General features: G+C 32.9%; 1 protein-coding gene across 1 annotated transcript; it reads right to left on the bottom strand.

Annotated features, from left to right (window-relative positions):
* Positions 1-7,961: 7,961 nt before the first annotated feature.
* On the bottom strand, positions 7,962-10,000 carry LOC128996700 (RING finger protein 37). Its single transcript, XM_054422139.1, has one exon. The coding sequence runs from the start codon at positions 9,808-9,810 to the stop codon at positions 8,305-8,307; it is 1,506 nt and encodes a 501-aa protein (XP_054278114.1). The 5' UTR covers positions 9,811-10,000; the 3' UTR covers positions 7,962-8,304.
* Between the last annotated feature and the right edge of the window lie 3,306 nt (positions 10,001-13,306).

Raw genomic sequence — 13,306 nt, 5'->3', positions numbered from 1 at the left:
AGTTAGACCGAGACAAGTCGAAGTGAACTAGTGGTGGGAATCACCGAATGAAAATAACCGAATCAATCGGTTATTGATGCTGATTAGACTAATTCGGTTATTTTATCCTGGTTCGGTTAAATTAGTCTTACCGAGCGATTCGGTGATTTAGTTATTTAGTTGATTTAGTTTGTCACATCATCAGGAAACTAAAATTTATTCGGCGATTCGTTCGACTAAAAATCACCGATTGACGCTAAAAGACTAAATGCCATTCACTTTCCCATAAGATAAAAATTAGTTGTGTTTTGTGACAGTGAATAATGACTAAAATTGATTCGGTGATTCATTCAACTAAAAATAACCGATTGACGCAAAAAATAACTGATTGATTATTCGGTCATGGAAACCATTCGGTTATCCCATCACTAAAGTGAACCAGTGCGAGTGCAGTGAGGCAGAGGCAGTGAAGTGAAAGTGAAGTGAAGTGAACGTCGAGTCGAGTCCCGGCTCCCGGTCCGGAGCAAAGAAAAATAGAGAAAGGAAAACAAAATACCCCCGCCGCAGCAAACCTGCCGACTAAGCGAATTTCCATTTGTCTAAATTGATTTTCAGTTAAATATATTTTTACAACATTACGTTTAAGGTGTACCTAGGTTTGCTGCTACAAGGAAACTAAAGTGTGTTTTTGAGTAAAATATTGATAGCTTAGTACAAAATAAATAAATTTGCTGAATTTGATCAAAATATATCCATAAACAAGCAAACTACAAAATTTGACAATATTCTCCGTAAGAATAACATGGAAATTTTAAATTTACAATTTTTTTAATTTTCTCCGTTACTAATAACCGAAAAATAGTTATTTGTGTAACTAGTGGTGAAAGTGGCACTTTGCTGCACACGAGAGCAATGTTTACGCACGAGCCGCAGGCGAGTGCGGAATGATCTCGAGTGCAGCAAAGGCCTTTTCCTACAGTTACCTTACAATGTACATGTTCTCTCACTGATTTGAGAAAGCAAAGTGGCCAATTCGCTCATCAGTGAGACAATGTTAACATTGTCTCACTCTAATTACTTTGTCTCACTCCAGATTTGCAACGTGAAGGCACGAAATAGTGAGCGCGTAACATATAGGTAACGTCGTATGCGCGCGAAATACGTTGGCAGCACTGGCTGTAAATCAGCTGGTCAGCTGTTGTACTGTTGTATTTGTCACTTCACATTAAATGTTATATTAAAAGTTCACTTCTGTGTAAAAATAGGTTATGTTTCTTCACAAATTTATTTGTTTTATGGTAACTGTAGGAAAAGTATGATGTGCAACTCGAGTTCAAAGTGCAATTGCCTCACTCGAGAAACCATTCCTCACTCGCCTACGGCTCGTGAGTAAGTATTTCTCTCGAGTGAGTCAATTGCTCACTTTTCTCACTAGTTGCACAAATAACTATTTTCACTCGTGTTACACATTATATTTTTCCTACAGTCACTATAAATCATATAAACAATTAGTCTTTCAAACACTATACAACACGTTTTTAGATTCAGCTGGCAACACAAATGGTGCCCTTAGAGAAAGTAGTACCCGCGGTCCGTATCACTCCGCTATTTTTCCTCGGCAAGAAATGTGCTCCGCGTTTTGAGAATATAGTTCCGTATGTTTTTGTAATTTAAAGTGGTTTCCGCGCCTAAAAAAATGCTTTAAAAGTATTTTTTTTGTTTATTAAGATCGTAGGAATGTTTTAAAAACGTTTAAAAGAAAAGTCCAGGAAGTTCAGGAATACCGAAACTATAAACACGAAATGACAGGTTAAATCGTAGTTATAATAGTCAATCAGCTGCTCATAGTATTATTATCTTTAAGTGTTGCCAACCTATTTCCGAGCGTACACGGATTACGTGCATAATAGAACCACGCTGTTTTGTGTTGTTTCGTTGGAATCCTGATGTGCGGCAAAGTATAAACCGTACGGCAAAGTATAAATATGCAGCAATTAGCAGCTTTCTGTACTTTAAACAGTACAAGGAAGCCAACTTTGTCGGGTGACTGTAGGAAAAAATACTTTTATCATTGAGTATAAACCTAACACTAAATTATTTGTTATTTAAGCTCTTTAAAAAGGTCTAAAGAGAAATTGGGAAATTTTGTGTTTTGAGGGTCAAAAGTGAGAAAAACAAATTTTTACCCCGTAAAGCCCCATTCCCATGGTCCGATCATGCTGGTTCGCAAACTCATTCAAGTTTATCCCGCTTTACACCTTTAAACCAAATTTCATCAAAATCGGACAAAAATTACTCAAGTTATCGCGTTCAAGGACGTATATATAAATATATACGGTACAGAGTATTTTTTTAAAAACTTGCATCTTTATTTATGTAAAAACTGCAATAGATAGAAATATGAAGTTTGCGGGAATCATCTATTGATGTAGGGGGCCCAATTATTTTGATTTCAACGTTACATTCACATTCCCCCCTGCCCCTAACTTAATGTTTTTAAATAGCAAGGTACCCCTTGTGACATATCAAATAAAAGAGCATTAAAAGAGAAAATGTTTGATGAAAAAAAATTGAAAATCGGTTCATAAATTTGTGAGATTCTCCCCCCCCCTCCCTCCACGGAACTTAATTTTTTTTAATAGCAAGGTACCCCTTGTGACATATCAAATGAAAGAGCATGAAAAAAGAAAATGTTTGGTGAAATTTATTTTTCATTTTGATATGTCACAAGGGGTACCTTGCTATTAAAAAAAAGGTTATGGGTAGGGGAAAAGGGGGGGGATTATCTCACAAATTCATGAGCCGATTTTCATTTTTTTTTACCAAACATTTACTTTTTTCATGCACTTTCATTTGATATGTCACAAGGGGTACCTTGCTATAAAAAAAAAAATTAAGTTCCGGGGAGGGAGGGGGGAATATCTCACAAATTTATAACCCGATTTTCAATTTTTTTCCATCAAACATTTTATTTTTTCATGCTCTTTCATTTGATATGTCACAAAGGGTACCTTGCTATTTAAAAAAAAATTAAGTTGGGGGCAGGGGGGGAATGTGAATGTAATGTTAAATTTAAAAAAAATTGGGCCCCCTACGTCAATAGATGATTCCCGCAAACTGTATATTTCTATCTATTGCGGTTTTTACATAAATAAAGATGCAAGTTTAAAAAAAAAACACCCTGTATATATATAATATATATATACAGGGTGTTTTTTTTTACATATATAAAAATTTGAACGAATGGTGTTTTTGGCCTCTGGGAACATCAAAATGAAAAAGTAAATCAGTCCCGGGTCTAGGTCTTACCGTGCCACCTACGGTAATAGCTACTTCCCTATAGGGAAATTCGCTAAAAGGCAAAAACATGGACACCAACCTCCAAACAAAAAATGTCTAACGATGCAATACAATTATTTGGGAGAATAATTCATTATAAACTACCCCCGCCACACCAAACTGCGAACTAAGCGACTAATAAATTCCCAAAAATACATTTGCCAAATTTGACCAAAAAATATTCATGTACTAACAACAATACAATATCTTATTGTTGTGAATCATATAAATATGGGGAAAACCAACTGTATACCCCTGAGTAAAATCACACTGGTCCGCGAACTCGTTCCAGTATCATTTCCCCTTGATAAAAAGTGTGCTAGTACTATTTTACAGTACTTAGAAATTAAATGAATGAATGCACCTTTTTCATAACTCAAAATCATTTAACTTTATTTGCCTTTTTAAACAAACAAAAAATAAAGATCTTATGTATTCAAACAAATTTGGTTTTCTTTTCCAAGTTCCTTTGGCTCTTTTACCCAGCCGATTTTCATGGTTTGAGGTCTCATTAAAGGTATGCACGCATAGATTTCACATTAAGCATCGACATATTTATGTACAGTTGATTGTAATGCGGAAGTAGTGTGTCCTTTTTTTGATAGGGATATTCAACACAATTTATCTTGGATTTGAAGTCTTGACTCTAGATTTTATCTGAGATTTTAACCTAAATTTAGGTAAAATAAGAACAAATAAGAAATAGACACAGTCCCTTTATTTGTAAATTCCATTTTCATATCTTTTTAAGATTAAAATGGGAAAATCTCTACAGGTACCGGTATACGTGTTCAAAAAATATTATGCAAATTCATTTCCTGCAACTGTAAAGTATATAAATTTATGTAACTGTATTTGGTGACTCAGCCCTGTTGGATACCCTTTCTTTTAAACATATATCTTGTGTTCTAAGTACCGAAAATAAACACCCTATTATAAAGGTCTAAAGTGTTAATTACATTGAAAAATTTTACCTTCACTCAAAATAGGTACCCAAGCCAATGGAAAATGTATTAATTACTGAAAAAAAAAAATATATTCCTTTATTTAATATCTGTTTCCAAAAAAAATTGAGCCTACTTGATTAGGTCTTATCTAAAAGGGTTCCAATTCTTCATTGCTTTTGATATGGAAAACCTCGGTTTTTATTTCCTAGTGTTAAAAGTCAAAAATGGAGAGAAAATAGACTCGATACTGGGCAGAAAATAATTTAATTATTCACAAAAGAAAAGTTACTCAATCATAGTAAAATGCTACCAAAACAATTATTTCTGTAATCATAACATAACATTTCATCCCAAAATCATATGTGTCAAAATTATTAAAGTTCATATTTTTATACCAGCTGGAAAAAGACAAAAAAATATAAACCATAGATTATTGAAATAAAATGTTTGAATACTATATCCAACACCTAGTGATTAAAAGGCAATTAAAAATATGAAAATTTGTGTAATCTGTAATATTTTTTTTTTTATCACTAAACAACTTCTTAAGAATACATCGCCATCATTAAATTTTATAAACAAAAGCTCACTCCAGTTTCTATAGACTCTTAATTTTCAGACGACCACATTCAATTCTTTATGACTTTTCACAAGGAAAAACTAACTGTTCATTTCAATTCAATTTATTTATCAGCATAAACCAGATTACAAAATGATTACGTATTAGAAAGGTATTAGTACATGCATTTTTGCAATTAACATGATGATATGATGATTGCAACATGATGACACTACAACTACAAGCAGGTTTAATCAAGTCTGACAACAACTTAACAATAATTTTTGACGATTAATAACAGTATTGAACACTCTACTAAAAAATAAAATAGACAATTTAAAAAAAAAGTAGAATAACTGTCATGAAAAAGGGAGAACAAAACTGTCTTAAGTATGGTAATGAGCCAATTAACATTTCCTAGCAATTAAAAGGCAATCCTCAAATATACACACAATTTACTTATAAAATGTTTAATCTTTATTCTACAAAATTGTTAAAAAGTTCATACAAAAAATTATTTTTATATTTTATTAACATCATAATTAACATATTATACACAAATACTCTCTTCAAATTCTATAATAAGCTCTTAATTTTCTGATTATTTTGAGCAATCATTTTAAAACTTCGTTAATAGTTTGATTTTCATTGAAAAATAAATATGCTTTAAGTTTTTCTTTTGAAGGTTTCCTAATTAATTAATTCCTGTTAATTATTGTGTTGATATTACTAAATTAAAAAATGTGTTGCTACTTTGCTTCGGAACCCTTGTTTTTGACGTGTATACTAGTGATATTTTATCAGTAAATACTTTAAATAACTGTAAAAAGCAACCTTGGTTGTTGAAATGGTAACTTGCTTTTATTTATTTATAAATAATCCTTACGTTACTAAATATTCAATTCAATTCAAATTCTCTTTATTCATTCACAGTACAAGCTTTTATTCAATGAATAGCGTCAAATAAATATAAAAATGAATTATGCCTTACTTATCGCTAAAACAATTATATTATCTTTACAAAACAAATGTTAAGCTTAAGAAGACTAAACACAACACAATTAAATCATCTTTTTAAACTATAATTTATGATTTCTCTTGAATTCAAAAAATCATCAAAAGAATACAAACATAATGAAAGGAGATAATTTTTAAATCTTTTTTTAAAAACATCTAAACTATTTTCCTCTATTATAATTTTAGGTAAATTAAATAGGCTATGAGTTTTATGCCAATATGAAACTACATTTCTTTTCAAAAAACATGAATTTTGGCTTTGGGTTTCTTTCATTTGTAGGTAAGCCTACAAGGAGTCTAAAACAGTCTCTTCATGAAAGACCTTCAACTGAAGTGACTGTTCATTGATGCCTGAAGATGGTTAAATATAGACTGACAAAGAAAGGTTTCGCAATGTGCTGCTTGAGCGTGCTCAGTGTTTGTAAATTCGCTGCCGTTGTCGATTCACCCTCTGCTACCAGCACTACCACCCTTGCAAATGAAATGCTAACAATCTGTCAGACCTACTTAACTTTTCAATATGTGTAAATTAGAAAATTCTGAAAAACGGTAGATTAAACAAAAATACAATTTTTTCAAAAATCCCCAGAAATTGTTAAAACACAGAAAAATAGCGGAACAAACTCCAACTCCCTAGATTCCGTAATTTATTAAAAAATTGTATACCGTACTAAGATATGTGTAGCTATTGTGTGTAAGTGTAAGTCTTGTAAGTGGTAAGTTGAGGCTTAGATGAAACAGTTGCTTAGTCTATGGTTGAGATGATGGCTATTTCTTGTGTAATGTGCATTGTGCATGTTCAGTATGTCAGATCAGATGCTATACTGGTCTATATTCTCTTTTACGTATAATAAGCAATTTAAAATGTATTAAGACGGAAGGGTTAGGATATTTAAGGCCTTAAAATCTGCTTTGCAATCGTCCCTGGGTTTTGTTCCTCTAACTGCTTTTCTTTGCTACGGTATTTGAAAACAGAGTTACCTCATATTGTAGGTGAGAATGGAAAAATGCATAGCCTAATAATAATTTAGAATAATTTGTTCACTTACATTGTCCTTTAATTTTTTAAACAAAAATACAGTTCTAGCCAATTTACTACATAAAAAGTTTGTATGCTCACTCCAATTCAGCTTGATCAATATTCCTAGCAATTTTACCGATTTATTGTCATTAGATATAGTAACATAACCCAGGATTACTATCCAGCAAGCAGCCTATTTGCACAATTAGAAAAAAAATCAGTAACCCAAAGGCTAAACAAGTAGCCTAATTGAAATTAAGTTATTTTTTATCAAAAAAAAAAAAAACAATAACCGATATAAGGAAAAGTAAATAAAATACCCCCGCCGCAGCAAACCTGCAGTGTAAGCAAATTTATATTTACCTGGCTGGATTTCTACTAAAATATTCCCTAAGATTTATTTCCTATTTAAATAACATTATTTTAGTGAGTACATGGGTTTGCTGCTACAGGGAACATATTTAGGTGTTTTTTTTTTTAATTTTTCTATGTTGATAGCTTAGTATTAAAACAAAATTTCAAAATTAGGTTTAAATATATCCATAAACAAGCAAACTACAACAGTTTATTTATTCTATATAAGAATAACATAGAACTTGAAATTTACAATTCTTTAAACTACCTATTTCTGTAACCGTTGGGCATACAACAACGCTTCAGTATACAAAAGTAATTTTTTTTAAGCTCTACAAAATGGTATGGAGGAAATGATGAAATTTTGTGTTTTTAAGGTCAAAAATGGAAAAATCAACCCCCCATAAACCCCTGTGCCCATAGTCCGATTATGCTGGTTTGCTACTTCGTTCAAATAAACAATAAACGTTTGTACCAAATTTCATCAAAATCGGATAATTTTTGTTCGAGTTATTGCGCTAACGGACAGATATATATATATTATAGAATTATCGTAGTAAATAAAGTACAACTGAGCACCTTGAATACTATATTAAAAAATATATAATATAATATTCAGGAATATGTAATTTTAATATAATTTAAAATGTAATTTTATTTTAATTTTTTAAATATAATATTCAGGGAGCTCAGTTGTAGGCTACTTTATTTACTACAACAATAATTTAATATATCAGCAGCCCTATTACGTGATCACCCAAATTAAAATATATACCGGTATAGAATATATGGTGTATCGTAGCCAGTATTAAGTTATGATTAAGTATGGTTTTCAAAATCTACATACAAACATATGGATTATGGTTACCTCATTTTGTTACAGTAGTTGACCGACTACTCCTACATCTTTACACACATACGGATTCCAAATTTTGCTGCTTCACCATATCCTTTGCTTTCATCATTACCATAACAATAAATTTCTCTAGCTTAAGGGAGTTGTTCAAATCTTAAAGTTTATTTGATTAGGCCTACAGCCTACATCATAGTTTCTTAAATATAAATGATAGCCTTACTATACCTTTTAACTATTTTACATGTACTTTTTGCACATCGTTACATCCAAATGATGATTTACATAACTGACAGGACATTTCCCCTTTTGTTTTGAGAGTAATCAAACATTTTCTACAAATGAAGTGAGAGCAGGGAATACTGAACAACTGATCAGATGACTTACAGACATAACATTCCACCAAAGTCTTTTCACATTTTTTTTCATGTGCTGTAAAACTCGGAAGACTAGATAGAGTTGATCTTAGTGAAAGCTCCAAACTTTTTTCCATTTCTTCTTGGAATGAAATGTGAGCTGGTTTTTTTTGCTCAGAAACAGGATCTTTTCTGACATTATTTTGTTGTGGCGATTGCATTTCTCTGCTACTCAAAAAGTCTCTTATATTCCGTTCAATTTTTCTTCGTTTTTCAGTTCCCTCAAAATAACTTTCATCAGTGGATGATCGATTGTAGGTTGATGCCATTGTATGTCTTTTTTGCATAATTAATTTGCTCACACTAGGATTTAACGAACAAGTTCTGGAATGAGCCAAACTCCTACCTACTGTTCTTGGAATTTTTTTAAGGTCAGGATGATCACTATTATCACACAAAAACTTATCAATTCTAGATTTTAATTCTGAGGCAGCAATAGGTTTGGATGAATTTGTAAATGGGATTCCTGTAAATGGATCACTTGAAACCCGGCCCCACTGAGATTCAGCTTTTTCAAAGCACTCCAAAGTTGAGACATCAATGATGTTTCCACTCGGTAAGATTATAGGTTGACACATTAAATCACATGTTATTGGGTCAATAAAATCATTTGGAATTTGTAAGGTTACTGGCCAAGTTGGTTTATCTTTAGCTATTGATGGTTTTGATTTAGTACAATTATCATTAGGCCTACCTCTAAGTGAAGAGTTAACCGTAGTGCATTTAAGTGGGTGGAAAGGCTGGGTCAAGTTGTGACCTTGGTTAGTAGAACTTCTTAAATCTGCTTTATCAAGTTTGTTTGGCACTCCCCATACCTCTAATTTGCCCAAAGCAGGAATTGAAGCACCCTGGGTCCTGAATATTTTAATTTTGATACTTGAAACCCTTGAAAGACTTCGAGATGATTTAAAAGAACGATAACAGAAAACTGATCCAAACTTTTCTTTTAGATTTTCACTATAGCGGTGAAACACAAAGCCTCGTTCATCAGCTTTTATGACTCCTGAGCTGACTGATTCAAATGGATTTTCTTTAGATAGTGGCTGAATAAACAGTTCAATTCCTGATGATTTTTGAGCACCAACACTGCACTGTAGAAAAACATACTTTAAATCAATTGTATTTGTCAAATCAAGAGTGATTGTAACAGGGGGCTTAATGAATCTTTCAACCAAAAACCCATTATTTCTTGAAGAATTGTTATAACTAACAAGATTTTCAACTTCAAATCCTTCACTACAAGGGTGATCACATTTAATGCTTTTGATTATTTTATTCAAGCCAATATTTACAACTGGTCTCTTCAGTGGGTTTGGTCTCTCCATGATTTTTCATACAGAATTAAAAAAAGAAAAAGTACCTGACATTTATCAATATCAACATTCGGATGTCAAAGTTTGAGAAGTGATGAATGCACACAAGCTCTTCAATTAATTAATAGGTTAAATGTTTAAAGTTACTGTAATGCACTTTTTATTTGTGAATAAAAAATCTGTCTTAAAAGACACGTTAAGAATAGATTTGATAACTTTATTCACAAAAGAAACTTTCACTGAGAACTGTATTCATAAAAGAAACAAAACAAGCAAAGCAAGTTTAGGTTAGAGAAGAGAACAGCTGCTAAGACAAGGATAGCGCTGGGTTCACAACGATATGGTAGGCATACGGTTAAGTATCGATCGTCGTAGTATGAAAACAAATACTATCGAATATCGTAAATCGATTGGCTTCCATAGCGCCAACCAACCAACCAAAACGTAAACAAACAAGTTTAGCTGCTAACTCATGTTTTCCAATTTTTATTTTATTAATAAAAATGTCATCGTATTTAATTATTAATTGTTTAATGTAAAACAGATTGTAAATAAACTTTGTTAAAAAAAAAACCAAACCAACCAACACCGACACTCGACAGACAGAAGAGAGAAGACAAGAGATTACAAAAACTACTAGCACTAGCCTAAAAGGAGAGGAAAATATTTGATTAAATTTATTCCAACATTGTTCCTTTTGATCAGTTTCATGGTGCATAGTGCATTATTATGGAGGAAATATGCAAAGGTCATCTAAACGCTTTTAAAAGTAAGGGGGTGGTAATTTATCTGGCGTTAATTGCGCAAGTTACTGGAATATTAATTTTAAAATTCCTCCGTAATTTAAGTTCTTATATATTTATCATGCTGGTTATCAGCCTTACTGTAATTGGATAATAAACATTTTCATTGGCAAATTTTATGCCAGGTTCAGATATTATGTTGTACTTATTTATTTGCATTCACTCTCACTGTAATATTGTGAATAAAATTATGGCCTTCCGTCGTCAAGGCCACATTATGACGTTTGACGACATAGGAGCTATAGGAGCAGCTGCAGCAGAAGGCACCAAGGCAATAGTTTACTATTACTATTCCACCATGAGTATGAGACAGCCGGTGCGGTGAGCCAGAGAGCCGATGCCGATACTAAAAGTCGATGTCTGTCATCCGGTAGAAAACAAGCTCGATATTTAACCGAATGCCTACCATATCGTTGTGAACCCAGCGCTATCCCTAAGACAAGACAAGACATTGACAATTAAATTTACCAAACGACAAGTCAGTCAGGTCACGTTCCGGACAGGCTCACGGGAGCAATCCGTGACATCATATTGATGGTCCGTAGATCCATGACGTTAATTATAAAATTAAGAAAAGAATTTTACCTACGACCGTTTTTTAAAGTAGCCATTTCAGTCCAGTTCTTAGAATTGAAAAGTTTCACTTTACAGCTGTTTACTTTCATATCCGCATAGTTTCATTTCATATCCGCATAGTTTTCTCATATCCACACAGGTAACGGACCAATGAGGTTCAAGTATTGAGAGAAAAGAATTAAAATTGTAATGCTTCGAACGTCAACTAATCAGCTGATCAGCTGATCAGTTGACCAATTTAAATTGTTGATCCGACTTGTTCATGTTGATACTCGCGTATTCTTAATTCTTAATTAAGTTGGTGGAAGCCCAAAAATAAATGAAATATTTGCCGAATTGTACCTGATACAATATTATTTATGGTAAGAATGCTGCTAGCAATGTAATATTAAACAAAGTTTAACAAACACGTAATTACAGGAAATCAGCTGATTATACAACAAGTCGTTGCATCACTTTCAGTGGCAATGACAATACACGAAAACATAACCTCTCTAAAAAGTTATCAGTAGTGATTGTTAGTAATTAAATCCAGATTGATAGTGATTAAAAAACGGTCGTAGGTAAAGTAGTGTACGCAACTCGCGTTAATAGTCTTTACGACACTCGTAGAAGTTTTTTTAAGGCACTCGCCAAGGCTCGTGCCTTAAATTTTCTACTCGTGTCGTAAAGACTCACTTAACGCAATCGTTGCGTAAACTACTAATAATTAATGAATCTAATAATTTTTTAAAATCATAATATTAAACTGTCATGACCTAACCAAACTTGCTGATTATGAAAAATCGAATGAAGGGTTACTAATCGAAAAAATAGTTCTGGAGCCCGTTTCATAATAAACTACAAACTAATATCTAATATTATTAGTAAACCAGCTGATTTCCCAATGCAAATCCAATGGAAATTACAAATTACAAGTTACAACTTGAAACTTGTAGTTTATTATGAAACGGGCCTCAAATTCCAACAAAAGTTAAGAAGTAATCGCATTCTAAGCTAAATGGCTAAATCGTTGAAAAAAAATTATCGAAATCGGTGGGATTCAATCAGGCTACCTTCAGTCAATCAGCCAGGTACGCTATCCCAGGACCAACTAGAAACGTCAGGACCAACTTCTAATTGGCCCTGAAGCTATCCACTACACCACCGAGGCCGATGGCTCTACGAGACCTTCCTTGGAGGTGGAGGACCAAAAGCCTCCACCACCGCGCCGTGACTAGCGTCTCAGGAACCATATATATTATATCAACGGGGTCCTGGTCAGAAGTCAATTAGAACCACTTCTGCGAAGGAGTGGGTGATTGTGGGAGAACCCCTCAAGTAGACAACAGTTTTTTTATTTATAAAATTTAAAACCTAACCAACGAAACTTGCTGATAATTTAAAAAAAGATATAAGATATAAATCGAATAAAGGTTTACTAATAAATAAACAATAGTTCTATAGTTTTTTAATTATAAATTTATTTTTTGATTATAAAGTTAAACTGTCATAAGTGTTATGACCTACTGATAACTGATAACTTGCTGATAATTTAAAAGAGATATACGATAAAAGTCGAATGAAGGTTTACCAATAATTAAAAATAAATCTTTTCTTAAAATAAATTTATAAATGCTTCAAATTCTAACAAAAGATGTACAGTTAAGAAGTAATCGCATTCTAAGCAAAATCTTAGACAAAAAGTTAGTATCGCCGGTGGGATTTGAACCCGTGACCTCCTGATGCATACTAGATTCAAGTACTCTATCCATTACGTCCGGTATCCAAGATTCATCCGGCTATCGATTGTACAGTTTGGGTGGTCCGTTCCGATTTTAATTCCGCTGTCCCGGCACGGCATGGTGGTTGGGGGGTTTTGGTCCTCCAGGGAAGGTTTGGTGATGGCTCAAACCATATCGTTGGCACAATTTGTTATTCAGGCAGGATTAGTTTTGCCAACAGTGTCATTTGGAGGTTTCTGATTGCCTGTAATGAGGGTTTACTGATTGAAAAATTAGTTTTGTAGTTTAAAGTATTACCTTTGACTATTAATACAACAACCTTTGACTATTAATACAACAACCTTTGACTATTAATACAACAACGTATTACCTTTGACTATTAATATATAGTCAATGGTATTACCA

Source organism: Macrosteles quadrilineatus, unplaced genomic scaffold (genome assembly GCF_028750875.1).
Source record: "Macrosteles quadrilineatus isolate MER2022 unplaced genomic scaffold, UCM_ALF_1.0 Scaffold_6__1_contigs__length_79288215, whole genome shotgun sequence".
NCBI lineage: Eukaryota > Metazoa > Arthropoda > Insecta > Hemiptera > Cicadellidae > Macrosteles > Macrosteles quadrilineatus.
This window is presented reverse-complemented; position numbering and strand designations above follow the sequence as displayed.